Here is a 15,110-nt window from a genome sequence, read left to right as displayed (position 1 = left end):
CCCCAGTACTCTTTCCTGCCATGGCAGGGGGTCGGACTTGATGATCTGCTCAGGTCCCTTCTGACCCTACCAACTATGAAACTATAAAGCTATGTGCACAGAGGGGTGGTTATATAGTAACTGAAGGTGAGGTCTGAGTTTTCATGTTAGAGGTGCTTATATAACATTTTTTTGTTGTTGCGGGGGTTGAATACATTTGAACAGACTTTAAGCTTTATCTTTTATATATTTGTAAATTACTTATCAAACGGACAGCTAATGCTGAGCAGTAAATCAATGTGGAACATTAGATTAAGAGCTGAATCGGAGTCAGTCTGGCACAAGGGCAAGTTTGTTGGTCTCTTACCAAACAAGCAAAAGGGAGCATTTCCCATCCAGTAAATTTAAGAAATAGAAAGGGTCAGTCAGTCCAAAAAGTAACAGTAGAAAGAGAGAAGGGACACCAGAAACAGTCAAGGGTAAGCTTACATGCATTAAAGGACCTGTTACCATATTTATAAAAGTAACTAGCAGTGGACTACAATGGATCACTTGTAGAAGAGCATCCCTGCTCCGTTGCTGAAGTTCTGCCCCCAGACAAGTGCTCAATAGCCAGTTTTTTTTTCTGCCCTGCAGTTATCCAGAATGAGAGAGAGTCTGGTATAAAATGGGCTTGTCCTTTTGTCTTAAACTTTGTGAAAGACGACTTAGATTTTTTTTAGCTCAGTTTGATTTATAATGCAAGCTCCAGTCAGGCAGTTGAAATTTTAAATAAGATTTTTCCACACGTTTCTTTAGAGAGTACAGAATGGGATATAGGGATTTGCAACATGCCTTGAGTGAAAGCTCTCACCATGTTTATTGATCAGTAGTTCACTTTGGCTTTGGGGATGAAACAAGTTTTAATAATCTGTTGCCACCGAATACATCATCGTTGTTTAGGGTCAGCTGGAGACTGGCTCCCTTCTCTACTCTGGTGTTTGATATCAAAACTTTTCTGATGGGGATAGCAACGAATTTTAAAATCTAGTATTAAGGATACATGAGTCAGTTACTGGGGATTAGCAAACCACATCTGTTCCCAGAGGGAAATTGGAGAAGCCAAGTGTAGAACAATGCTGGCTTGAGGTACTCATGAGTTACCATATTTACCCAAATCCAAGGTGGCTTTGAATTTAAGATGACCTTAGAATCTATTCTGTGGTGACCAAAGATAACTTTATTAGATTCTAATAATTAGATTCTAAATGTGGAAAATTATAGATATGTTACAATTTTTCCATGCCTCTCCCCTGCTGTGCCCCCAAACTGCCGCTCCCAGGCAGCTACCCCACTCCAGTCCCCAGTGCCATGCAGCTCACACAGGCTGCCCCCAGCTGGGGACCAGCAGCTGAGAGCAACAAAGCAGTGGTGGGGTGTGGCAGTAGTGTCTTTTGTCTGGCGCACAGCACAGCTGGAGCCCGTGGTACAAACAGGCCCGGGTTGTGACACAGCTCAGGTGAGCCCCCCAGGAAGAGAGTGGCACCGCCCCAGCCTGTTGTGGCCCGGTGTGCAGATCCAGGGGCATGCACCCCCGTGCCCCCCTGGGCTGCGTTCCCCACCTCCCCATTCCTTGTCTGTGCAGGGCCCAAGTCCTGGGCGAGCCACCTGAGCTCCAACCCTCACCTGGCCTGCCTGGCTGGGGCCCCATTCCTCTGGTGGCATGGGGCGCAGAGGGGGAATCGTCCCACTTGCCTGACTGGGCACAGGGGCAGGGGGCACACCTCAGCCCAGCCACATATGCCCTACCAGTTGTACATCCTGCCACTCCCAATCACGGAGCCTGTGACAGTCGATTTCAGTCTGGGGAAGCTCGGCCCTCAGACTGAGATCAGCTGTCAGGGGCTCTCTGATCGACTGGTAGATTGCAGTCCACCGGTTGGTGACCACTGCTTTAAAGTATCTGATTTTCTGTCAAAGCTATGATGATGTGTATTCATCAAGCTGTTTCTTTCTGGAATTGTAAAGTCATCTTATAGTTATCCAGGTAATAAAAAGTACTGTGAACTAGAAGCATGCAGAAAACTAGAACTCTTGGTTCCAAAATGATACCTTTTATTAGACCAACTGGGAAATCACAAGAAAATTGTCCTTTTCTGGAAGCTTTCAGGATCAAAGTCCCTTTGTCAGGCTCTGGGAAAAGTATTGATGGTACAAGATGATAAACGTCACCATAGGTAGGAAATAAACTTTTTTTTAAATTTTTAAACAATAAACGTTTTTTGTATGTCGTCTTGTCTCAGACCAACACAGCTACCAAGTACACCCCTGTGAACTATAGGTAAACTCTTACTTTAAAAGGCAAGAATGAGGGCTAAAAGAGGGAGTTCCTGGATGGGAACAGGGATAATTAAAATTAGGTAAGAATACCATCTCTTAAAAATACACTGTTGAATTAAGCAAGGTACAGTTATTGTAACCCAGCCTCCGTGCACTTTGTTTTCTGTGTACAGTCTTACTGCATTATTGTTCTTCCTGTTGCTTCTGAATTTGCGCAAAATAATTAATGTAAGAGCCTCATATTTGCATTGAAAAGCCTCTGCATTTTGCAGAGGAGAAACAGCTGTCAAATATCGGAAGTTGACACCTCATGGCTCTGGGTGGGTGGAAACCTTGCATTTTAAGGGCATGTATAACATAACAGGGGCCGTAATGTGCAAATGTAATACATGGTAATCTCTTTGTAGGCCTGTAAAGAATTCTTAGTTGAAAAAAAAAAAAACCCCATGTACCTTTTATTGGTTGGATCAGGGCTGTCCGGCCTGTGGCCTTTGAGCGGCTAACCTGCTACTGTGGGCCCCAACAGCCACCTCCTACACTACTTTTGGCAGAGGAGAGCCTGGAGGCCTATGCACTCCTGGTGCAACCCACATGATTGGGGTGGAGGAGGGAGTAGTGAGTCATGTGCCATTTATGCAGCCTGTACAGCAGGGAGGAACCTGGGGGACCGTTCCCACAGAGTGCAGCCCATGTCCGTGCCAGAGTTAGGCAGCTCTGGATTAGGTTTTAATGCTGTCTATTCTTCTGTGACTAGTGACATACTTCAGGGCTCTGTAGTAGATAGAACAATATAGCCTTTCTCCTGTGTGATCTGCAGCTGAGATGGAGTCCCTAGTGGGTATTCCTGCCCATCATCACAACTTGAGAGGCTGGCTGAAGACTCCATTTTTTTTGCTTTTTAAATAGGATCCTGGTATCCTCTAGTGGACAGTTGCTGCATATTGCCCCTCCTCTCAAGGTCATTGTATTCAAGAGCAGCATTTATTCTGTGTTCAGTTGCTCAGGGCTGTGTTTTCATAATTCCTCTTCCTTCTCTTTCTTCTGAGAAGTAGCTTGGATTATAGCAGTTCTTCTGTTGCAGAGCAGCCTGAGATCCTGGAAGTGAAACAGTTCTCAAGCATTACTTCCAGAAGCAGCTTGAGCAGCCTGACTGCAGACCCCCTGCCCTCCCTTCTCCTGAGGATCTTGACTCTCATTCCTGTCTAGATGGCTTCTTTGAATACAGTGGTTCCATCTGATTAATATCCACCCTACCATGTCCCAAACGGCACTGAAAAACAGTTCAGCAAAAAGGATGGTGCCCCAGCTGGTTAAACTTGTTCTGTGTTTGGGATTAGTATCTTCTGCGTCAGATCTCACCTACCATCCCAATGAAAGGGCAAGGAACCCACCTTTCTTGTACTACTCATTCATAAATTCTTCCCTGACTGTGCCAGATCTTTTTAACAAGTTTTCTCTTTCTTACTCAATCCCCACATTGACCAAGCCTAAGCCATACCACCTTCCGTATTCTATGATGAGTATTGCGTTCTTGACCCATTGTGATATCGGTCCACTTTGGTTGATGCATTCTGTTCTGATTTACTATAATTTGTGGCATGGGGCACTGAATGAAAACGTCATCTGCAGAGACAGTCTAGAAGAAGCCCCAGTGGATGGCACTGAACTGCTCCCAAGGATTTAGAATGCAGCCAAGATAATACTGCATTATGCTTGTTCTAGGAACTCAGGATCTCTCTTAATGGGGGTTTTTCAGCTCCACTCGACAATGCTTTCAAACTTAGTGCAACAGAAAAATACTTGATCAATAGCAGGCCACATCACGGCTTCCTGCAGCAGCAGTTTTGACGATGAAACCTTGAACTACCAGTGCTGCTCCAGCCTAGAGAGGAGGTTGAGAAACTTGGTGACATCTAGTCTGCTGCTGCTGATAAATGGACCCCAGAAAAAACTCATTGGATACCCCAAGATGTTCTCATAATCCCATTTGCCCTATTTTAAACTGATAAAATCCATCATCACAGTTGCTTCTATTCAGAAACAAGATGGCAAAGCTGTAGTGTCTCCTACCCTGTGCTCCCTTTTCTCCCTTCTGCCCTACAAGTAAAGGTTTATAATATGCGTTTTTATATTTTTGGTATTCAACAAGATGCAGGGTTTTTAGTATGTCCTTGGTTTGTCCTTCCTCAAAGGAAAAATCAGTTTTTTGAATAAAAACATCATCTATATACCGTCTTTATACCAAATTAGCCACAGGAGACTTAGTCTGAGTGTTATACAAAAAAGCAGATGTTTGTAAGTAGAATCAGGAAGAGCTGCTGTAACTCATATTCGTGGCTCAGCCCTGGGTCTTTTTGCAGCTGAGACACTAACTGATTCAGCGAGGCATTAGCTTTCCTAGGTGATGGCTAGTTTGTCAGGTGCTAGAATGGACTATCAAGGCAGGGATTCTAAAAAGAATGAAATCTAAATAAAAAGTATTTAGGGGGAGGGGACACCGCTGAGAGAGGGGAAGGAGTGGGTTGAATAAGTGAGTACCAATTTAAATAAGACAATTAACTCTTATGTTCCTCAGTGTGTTATAAAAGCTAATCCAGGTAATGGCATAAGATCTATAGTCTTTGAGTCCATACACTGCACAATCCAGCCTGCGTATGATTTTATATTCTAAAGTTCACGTTCAAATCCGTTGTTAAAGTTTTGTTGTTTAAGAACAGCTACTTTGAAACACCACGTGAGTCTGCAGTGTGATGTATCTACACACAAGGCAACGTTTTGTGTTGCATCAACAGGAGCATTAGGTGTAAGTAGGCTTGGCAGGATTTGATTTTTATTGGTAAAAGTTGATAAACATAGATTTTGCCTCACACTCTGAGACTGACAAAAAAAATATTTCCATCATTAATAACTTAAACTTATAGAAAAGGGGACATAAGAAAAATGATGGCTGATAGAGTGTGTGACGACAGAGAGAGCAATCCTACAGAACCATGCTGATCGTAGTTTGGACTGCAACTCCCAGAAACCCCAGGGGATTGGGAATAGAGGAAGAAGAAGTGACAAAACGGACAAGGTCACTGCAGGCGAGTGGAGCTGGGACTAGTGGTAGCTCTGCTGCTCAACTGGTGGCAGTCCTAGACTAGTTACTTTTTATTCATTTATGGATATTTACTTTTTCTATTTTAACATAATTGTATAACACTTTTAACAGTATACTGTCATTACTAAACTGTTTGTCCCCATACCCTTCATTTCACGCAGTCCTGAAAATTTAAATGAATAAAAATTGAAGTAGATGCTTAAAAATAAACATCAGTATTATCCATCAAAATTATTAAAACATAAAAATCAAATTCTCCCAAGCCTTGATGTAAGACATGGGTGGAGATTCAGCACTGGTTAGGCCTAATTAGAGTATTGTTTACCGTTTGGGTAGACCTCAGCAATGCCTTTTCCCACTATCCTTTGTGGATTCCCTTGTATTTATAACCTCTGTCCTCTATGAGTCCATTTACAGCATCTAATAAAGTAGGGTCCTAGAAAGCTTATGCTTCTCAGCTACTTAGTCTCTGCCTGACTTCAGAGTAACAAGGCTACCCTTATCTTGTGTAGCTGCCATTCAGGCCGTTGGCACCAAACTGTTACAGAGGCAGTGGTGATTCTGATTTCCCAGTGTTCTTCAAGAAGTGTAAATACACTGTTCCTTAGACCTTCTCTTCCTAAGATCCTATTGCAGAAGTAGGAACAAATAATACACTACTGGCTAATGTCTTATCTGGCCGTAAGTTGTTTTCATTATGAAGTGGAAGGCGATCTCGAGTTCGGTACAGGATGTAATGCATTTGAATGCCCCTTTCAGGGTCACGCTATACTTAACACATCCTGAAGACAAGTTGCAGAAAATCAGTTGTTGATATCTCCTGCCCTCTCCGTCCCTTTAGCATATGCTTCTTGCAGTTAACTGAAATTATGGGAGCTTGTACAGACTGCTAGAGCCCTCCTTAATCCTTCTAAGAAACTGGGATGTCTAGGGTGATACCAGGAAAAAAAGGTTGTGGTTTCCTGGCTCAGTATGAACAAAGGCACAGTAATAGTCTCTTACACATTTTTTTTGAGAAATAGATGTCAGACATTCCTGTTGCGCATGATGAAGACAAATGATGGCCTCATGGAGAATGACCACCAACTCAGGAATTAATCTTGGATACAGCCAACAATAATTTTCCTGCTATTGAGTCAGTTCTTAGGTTCTTGATCAAATGTGAACCGTGTTCCTAGAAAATAACACTGGTTGGAAAGCCCAAAAGAAGCTGACCAGGCAAGTAAATTGTTCCCAAAGGAGTGGGAATTCAGCTAGCCCATTTTTAATATCTTGACTTGCATGTGGCATTTTGTGTGAGGGACCTGCTTCATAATGTTCTTGGGAAAGTAAAAATTGCTCTATCCATTTTTGTTCCAAGCCCTGGCATTTCCAGCCTGGGGAAAAAATTATTCTCCCTGTGGGGAGGCTTTCAGATGTGTGCCTCAGTCTTGTTTTCTTCTCAACAATACTATACTTTGAGTTTTTTTCCAGGCACTGTGCTCCTTACACCTATGTGCTGGATGTACAGATCCCTTTGATAGGAATTTCTTTCTCTGCTGCTTAGGTAGAATGCTGTTCAAGTGAGTAATTTTCAGGAGCTGTCCAGGAGAGGGAGCCTTTATAATGGGTGAAAGTGCTCTTAAGGTGACTGAAGCTGAGAGAGGTGATGAGGCCACTGTGAGAAATATACAGAAGTAGTGTTTTATTTCCCATTAAAACTTGCATGCTTCTAAATATACGATGATATTCCCTACTGCCACACTTGGTTACCATCTGAAATGTCATTTTGGCACAGGGGGAAAACCTTTAGGATATTTCTGAAAAGCAAAAAATATCTTTACTGTTGCTCATCTAAGCCGTTCCCAGTGAGACATGCATTTAAAGCGATGGAGAAGAGTCAAACATCATTTTGAATATGATTGTATCAGTTTCTCTTTCTAGTAAGACCCAAGAGTGCCATAAGTGTGAATTTGAAAAAAAAATAGTTCATTTCCTTTGTACACTTCGCAGCACTTTTTAATTTAATCAGCTTATTTGTCTTTCACATAGCAAAGGGAGAGAGAAAACCAGTAGAAAAGCAGGAAAACATAATGTAAAACCTCAGAAGGTAGTGGGGTAGCTCAACCAATGGAACTGACAGCCAGATTTAGATGCCTTTTCACAGGGCCAGAACCAAAATGTCATGCAAGTTCTGCTCTCTGTTGAAATCTGTAAATCGTTCTGCCTCAGTGTGGCCATCCGAAGTCAAAGAGCTAGGTTTAAACGCAGTCCTGGACAAACTTTTCTGAGACAGTTTGATCAGTTTGTCATCTTACGCTGTTGAAGCCAAACCACATCTGGAACACAAATGGCACCGAAATAAATCTTGCGTGCAGTTCCCGTATCTGTCTGTTGGCCATCACTCGGGTATGCAGCGTTAGCTTTTTGAAACGTGCTTTACTTCTGTGATCCCCAGGAGGCCTAACAAATGGGAGCGGCCGTTACATCTCCGCTGCTCCTGGAGCTGAAGCCAAGTACCGCAGCGCAAGCAGTGCCTCCAGCCTCTTCAGCCCCAGCAGCACGCTGTTCCCTTCATCTCGTTTGCGCTATGGGATGTCTGATGTCATGCCCTCTGGCCGAAGCAGGCTGCTTGAAGACTTCCGCAATAACCGGTACCCTAATTTACAGCTGAGAGAAATTGCGGGGCACATCATGGAGTTCTCCCAAGATCAACATGGATCCAGGTAGGGCTAGAAACAATGTACAGTGGGAAACTTTGGGGGCTGTCATTTCTTGATTAGCTTGGTTTGCAGTTAGCATTAGAGCTGAAACAGAAGCGGTGCAGAGATACAGTAACTGAAATCAAACTGCATTTTGCTCTGTTTTGATGGCTTTTGCCATCATTGCTTTTTCCAGATTTTTTCCTGAAAATAGGAGCTTTTTATTTTCATAATTACTTCAGTAGTCCTGCTGGCATTGATTAACCCTTCTAGTTGTCAAAGGGCTCCCTGTACCAGGATGTACTTTGCATGAAGTGGGGAGGGCACATTGAGTCAGTATACTACCATATTTTCTTGCATACAGCATGTACTTCCCTCCCTCCCAAATCAGCTTTCCCTCTTCTGCCCCTTCCTTCCTCAAAAAATTGGGGTGCATGCATTAATCAGGGAAGCTGTCGTCTTTGCTGGAAAAGCAGCAGACCTGGAGATGCTGTGTGTGGCATGCAGCTCTAAGATGGCTGCCACTTGTCTAGTTTGGCAAATTTAGGAGGTTGGAGTCCTGGTGAGCTGCTAGTGTACTATGTTGATGAGACTTGTGATGCTGAAACAGCACTTTATTTACAGGAACTTACAGTAAGGAACTAACATGCTAGTGTCCTTGCAAGGGTGTGGAGCTTAACCTTGTGTGACATTAGGGTAAGACTTCCTGGAAGCAGGGTATCCAGGAAGTGTGGCATCCTCTGCCACATCAGGATGTTCCTGCTGCCTCGCCCAGACTGGATGCCACACTTCCTAGATGCTCTGTATTCCCAAGAGGACTTACACTCATGCAGTTAGCCATAAAGCTGGAAAAATCATTTTATGTCTATATTCTCCCTTCCAAAAACAAGGTATGTTTTATGGGGGAGGAGATGAGTGTTGTATGTGAGAAAAAATTGTTTTTATGTTTGGTTGGTGTCTGTGAGAACATAAGGTATTTATGCTTTGTTGAACCATCACCTGGAGTCTCTGAAGGACGTTCGTATATGACTAGTTTTAAGTAGGAAAACAACTTACGGGGCCGCTAAATGTGTTTTTGGTAACGTGTACTTTGCAATAATATATGACAGTGACCTTTTAAATTATGACATATCAATCTCATTCCTTAGGTTTATTCAGCTGAAATTGGAGCGTGCTACCCCAGCAGAACGTCAGCTTGTGTTCACTGAAATCCTCCAGGCAGCTTACCAGTTGATGGTCGATGTGTTCGGAAATTATGTCATCCAGAAGTTTTTTGAAGTGAGTTTTTTGTTCCCTTCTTTGCTGGTCCCTTTGAGCGGCTAAATCTAAGGTATTGAAAGGCTTCTGGGAGAACACTGTAAAAACCCTGCCACTAGAATAAAGGGGAAGAGATCTCCCAGTATTGACAGTGTCACTTTTCTGAATGCGGCTAAATCACCTCTGCTGGTGTGACTCAGACCTGATGCTTTTCAGAACTCCTCTAAAGAGCATATTTTTGCCTTTGGGAAACACCAAATGTCAAATTAAGAAAAAATTCTCCCATGAGACAGTACCTAGAAGCTTCTACCAGTCTTTCACTTTCCTCTGTTTCCAAGGGCACATGATGTCGCTATTGTGAATTGTTGATACACTCAGCATATTTTGTACAGAGTATAGCCCTCTCTAGAGAACTGCATCTTAACAAAAATATGGGATTACATACTTCTGGGTTCTAGTTAGGAAGGAGCCCTTTTTTTTCATAGGGACCTAAGAATGAGGTGCCCAGCTTTCCTTTAATCAGAGTTTGTGCACTGAATTATCCATGGCTGCTTTGAAAATACTGTTTTTTGGCAATGGCCCATTTCCTCACCTTCTTTTTGAGACCTGGGTGTTATCACCAGCTCAGGGGAAGAGTTATAGCAAGCTGCTATCTTGGCAACACATCACTCAGTTAATCTGCAAGTCATGTTTTTATTTAATTCTGCTACTGCTGATTTTAGTGGCTCTTCAGGAATCAAAGCTAGGTAAATCATCCCAGTTCTTCCTGGAAACAGTCCACTCCTCCTCCATCATTCATAGTTGCAGTCAGAGCATGGACTGCATGGTCTTTCCAGTGACTACTTCAGTGTCACTCTGACATATGTACTGGCTGATTAACATAGTGTGGTATATTTAGCACCTTCCTCACTTCTTTTAAAAATAGAGTAGATTTGCACATTATTGACTGATTAAATCAGAAGTGCATAGCATACACTTCTGTAAGTAGTGCACCTATTTCATCAGACCCTTCACAGCATCTGATGAAGTACGTCTGCTGCTTCTGGAAAATTATGCATCTCTGATTTAGTTAGTTTGTAACAGGGTTAAAGTCATCTGGCCCCGCAGGCTGGGTAAGGAGCATGGGGTATGTCCACAGGGCTGGATTGGGACCATGGAGCAGCCCTATGCACCAGAGCCCGTGCACCTGCAACTCACGTAGTGCGCACTTTGGACCAGTCCTGTTCACTGTGCTGTGTGCAGTGCCTGTGGCATTGAGTCTGGCACTGGGACCAGCCACACATGCTGCATATGGCATGTGGCCAGGGCCACGACATGCCACATGTGGTATGTGATATCAGTCCAAGACATGGGGCTCCATGGGCCATATTTTTGACACCCATGCTCTATGAGGTGCAATCTACCCTGTCTTCTGCCTGAATTCAGACTGATATGACTAATGACTTCTTTCTTCTTTGGGAAATGTTAGAAGTTGGCTGACAAACCAACATATTTTCATTGTCTTGATTCGTCTCTGGAGAACATGAAGATTTTGAAAGAGGCTTAGCACACTGATACTGGCATTGGAATATTAGGCTAGATATGCAATTATTTCAGTGCGTTTCCCTCTGTTCCCGAGCACAGCATATCTTCACTCTGAACTTTTTGGAAAGGGTGGGATACAAATCTAATAAATAAAAATATGAGGGTTTTGTGCATGTGATAGTTATTATTTCTACACTTCTTTCTAGTTTGGCAGCTTGGAACAGAAGTTAGCATTGGCAGAACGCATCCGTGGGCATGTTCTTTCCCTGGCTTTGCAGATGTATGGCTGTAGGGTTATCCAGAAGGCTCTTGAGTTTATCCCCCCAGACCAGCAGGTAATTGTAAGTTTCAATTTTAACTTTCTTCTTGATGTTGAGTGTTTCTTGGTGATTGAGTCATTTTGTACACTTTTTGACCTGTGTTTTTGTCTGTCAGTGATCTTCCTTTTGGGCTGGTTTGTGGCATACCTGTTTGTTTCTTGTGCATGACACACACATGATATAGTTACTCGGTAAATCCACCGTGGATAGGAAGCATCATATTGTGCCATCTCACATTTAAAAGCTTTAACAGAGAATCAATCTCCAGCGTTTCCTCCAATCATATTGTAGTGTTGGTAGCTGAGGGTGTGGAAGGCAGTAGGGAATCTCTTGTTTCAAGGAATTTGAAAATGTTTTCCAACCAGTTCACAAGTTTTCACCTTCAGCATTCAGTAGGATCTTTTTGCATTAGAAAGTCAGAGTTGCTTTCTAGCTTCACTTGACATATGAAAGATTCCTTGTTCCTTTCAAATTTTTAGTCAGTCAGCCCAACTAGTGGATACATATGGGACATCCTAAATTCTCCTAGAAGATTGTTAGTAAAGTTACTTCTTCTCTTCTCTAGGATTTAATTAATGATGCATTTAAATAAGAAAAGTGGTATGTGAAACAGGTTTCCCAAGGAATAGCAAGTGAAGAACCTCAATTTAGGTCATTAGTCACTTGAGCTTTTAATAAAGAAAGTATCCCTTCAGGTTAAGAGAAAGCTGTTGCCTTTGCCTAGGTAGTTGTGTTTCCAGGAAAGGGGGTTTGGTGGCCCAGACAATATTGCTGTCACTCAAAGTATTTGTTGAAATAGCCCTCCAGAATAATAATAGGGAGTTTTTGATCCTGAAAATATCAACTTTTGCATTAGATACGATTGTGAAGTTTTGAACATCTTTGGCTCTGTGCCACATTTTACAGGAATAAAGCTGTTAGCCATAATATGTGCATTAAATTCCAGTGATAGGATTGCCTTTATCTTGCCTCCTGATAAGTCATTGCTGTCTTCCATTCCAGTGCTGGCTCCATTTCAGTGATGTATGAACTCGGTTCCTGTAGACTGTTTAGCCCTATACCATTGTTCTAGGAATTGTATCAGGGTTTTAAAATAGCATATAAGAATGTGTGAGAGAAGATTTTTGCCCTGTGGTTGTATGCTCCTTAACTGGACAGCTGCTCCACACCCACTTCGTAATTGTAAATAGGTTATTAGTGATCAGTTTAGCTCAGTAAGCTTTACTTAATAGCGTAATGTCAGCTGCATCAGATGTTAGAAGACTTTCTTTGGGGTAACCATAAGACAGACCTGTTCTTTACAGAAGTCTTTTCACCTGGCTTTAGCAGCAGTACTTCATCCTTTTTGTGTGCTGAGAAAGACTCTGTGTAAATATTTGTCAACCATGAATTCTGGTGGTGCTTTCTGTTCGTCTTTCTCTCTTCCCAATAGAATGAGATGGTACGGGAGCTAGATGGCCATGTACTGAAGTGTGTGAAAGACCAGAATGGTAATCATGTGGTGCAGAAGTGCATTGAGTGTGTGCAGCCCCAGTCTCTGCAATTCATCATTGATGCTTTTAAGGGACAGGTAAGTTCTTAAGAACCAAATAGTGAGCCTTACCATGTGTGTGTTTTAAATCACTTTGAGCATAAGCTCAGCAGCCATAACTCACTCTGACCTCTGCATTTTAGAATTTAATAATATTCTGCTTCCTATGTACACCAGTCAGAAGAATTGCATAATAAAATATGAGTAAGCACCTTTTCAATCGAATATGAGAGGTCCTTTTCTATGTAGGGCTAGCCCATTAGATCAGCCTTGCAAGAACTTATCTGCATGGGATACCACCTATATTTTGATGAATGCATAAAATATCACTTTTTCATCAAGTAAAGTGGCGAATAGATTTTGTAGCTGGGATAGTAACTCTTCTTTGACACATTTTTAAAGAAGATTTACAGTATTACCTTACCCAGGGGTCCATTTGTGGGCCAGAAATGTTTGATTTGCATCCAGAGATGAAGAGCTATGTCTGCTTCATTTCATTCTCAGAACTCCTCCCTGGCACACTTCCATAAATGGCACTCCAATGAATAGCCATTTAACTGTAGAGCAGACTTTATTCCTGTTATTGCAGCTCACTTATCTTGTTCTTTCCATTATACAAACCCTATTTTAAGAATTTCCAATTCTGCCAACATAATTGGCATTGAACTGAAGTTGAATGATACAATTTGGTTTGAAAGTGAGCTTTCTTTAATGCTAAGAGTTTTTCAGTCATAATATTGATTGCACTTTAAATTCAATTTAATGGTCAGAAAAGTGATAGTAAAAATAGCACTTTTTTATTCATTGACACTGCTCCAAGTATGTCTTCAGGTTGCATCTTATTTTACTAATGCGCCTAGAATTTTTCTACTGCTGCTGGAATGGCAGAGCTGTTCAGTTGTGAGGGAGGAAGTAGGAATTTTGTCTGACACATTCCTGTATAAACTTGTTGGCAAAGTTTGAAATGAAGAGCCTCTCAGTGGAGCATTAGTGAAAAACTGTCTGAAAGGCAAAGTATAGCTGAAAACTTTGATCCCAGGTTATGGCAGTTAGAAGAATTATCTTTGACTTGTAAACTGAGCAGGGCCTCCAGGACTTTCATATTGAAAGAGTAAATATGATGCCTCAAGACTGCTTCTCAGAATTTATCTGTACCAATTCTTTTTTGTGCTTGTTTAACTCAAAGGAGTGTTACTGTGGTTTTTATAGGGTGAGCAGGCTCCAGTGTATAATAATGCTGCTTTATGTTTGTTTTTAAGTAACTGAAAAGGATATTTTGCTTTAAACAAAGAAGGTGAATAGCAGCATTGCAATTAACAAGTCTTCTCAACCCATTCACATCCTGTTTGGAAGTGGGAGAAAAGGTTCTTCCAAGGCTATACTCGCTACAAACAATTTGAGGAAATTCAGTTACTGGTAAATGTGCTAGTGTCTTCAGCAAGCAAAGCACTCAATAAATTGAGGACACAAATACACTTAGCTGGCAGTGAACTTTTTTTTCTCCCTCTCTCATAGCTTGAAACCAGTTATATAGCCACAAACATGCAGTATTCCTACAGTGGAAATAAGTGTAAGCAGCCTCTTATTAAGCGTCTCTTAATACTTTTCATCAGTGGATCTCAAAGCACTTTACAAAGGAGGTATCATCACCCCTGTTTTACAGTTGGGGAAACTGAGATGCAGAAGGAAAGTAAGATGTCCGTGGTCACCCAGCAGGCTAGTGGCAGAGCTGGAATTGAGCCACAGGTCCTGTGCACCATCTCTTATGTTACATTGCCTTTTTATGCACTGTGATTAGAGAAGTTTGTGGCTTGATTTGGTGCTTTGACCTTTTTTTTGTGCACGCAAGAAACTGCCTCTTCAGTTTTGGAGGCAACTCATAAATGTTTTGCTTTTGCTTGCTCATGTCTATTAAATGCAGGTGTTTGCATTGTCTACACATCCATATGGCTGTCGTGTGATTCAGAGGATCCTGGAGCACTGTCTTCCTGAGCAGACTCTTCCCATCTTGGAGGAGCTCCATCAACATACTGAGCAGCTTGTGCAGGTAGAGTAATGGGAGCCTGCAGGCAGACTGCTGTAGAGCATTTTTAGTTACTACTTCACGTTACAGTTGCCCCAGTCTAGATTGAGGCCCTACCCTGTTGACTGCTATTCTAGTTTACAGTAAAAACCATCCTGGCCTCAAGGAGCTTACAGTGTAAGTAAGAACAGTGTGTAATGGGGTGTCAAAAACAACCTAGGAAGAAAACAGTGGTGACAACATGTTCTGTACCTGGTACACGTGTTGGAAGCATACGTTTTAGGTTTCTTAAGTAGGCAGATGAGATTTAGTGATTTTAATAAGTCTGTTTTACTTTGAGTGGTGCAGCACAGGTAGGATCTCAAGAATAGATTTA

General features: G+C 42.1%; 1 protein-coding gene across 6 annotated transcripts in view; it reads left to right on the top strand.

Annotated features, from left to right (window-relative positions):
- Window positions 1-15,110, top strand: part of PUM1 (pumilio RNA binding family member 1) — a 131,641-nt gene that overhangs the window by 105,457 nt on the left and 11,074 nt on the right. For 4 of the 6 annotated variants that reach the window (XM_019548019.1, XM_019548023.1, XM_019548022.1 and 1 more), the window contains exons 15-19: window positions 7,836-8,103; window positions 9,228-9,357; window positions 11,067-11,201; window positions 12,613-12,750; window positions 14,633-14,758. In XM_019548019.1, the coding sequence (XP_019403564.1) occupies window positions 7,836-8,103; window positions 9,228-9,357; window positions 11,067-11,201; window positions 12,613-12,750; window positions 14,633-14,758 (797 nt within the window). The remainder of the gene's footprint in view (window positions 1-7,835; window positions 8,104-9,227; window positions 9,358-11,066; window positions 11,202-12,612; window positions 12,751-14,632; window positions 14,759-15,110) is intronic. The other 2 variants (XM_019548024.1, XM_019548021.1) reach the window with 1 other exon arrangement.

Source organism: Crocodylus porosus, unplaced genomic scaffold (genome assembly GCF_001723895.1).
Source record: "Crocodylus porosus isolate Cpor-Errol unplaced genomic scaffold, CroPor_comp1, whole genome shotgun sequence".
NCBI lineage: Eukaryota > Metazoa > Chordata > Crocodylia > Crocodylidae > Crocodylus > Crocodylus porosus.
Note: the sequence above shows the minus strand (reverse complement) of the source record. Positions and strands in the feature narration are given on the sequence as shown.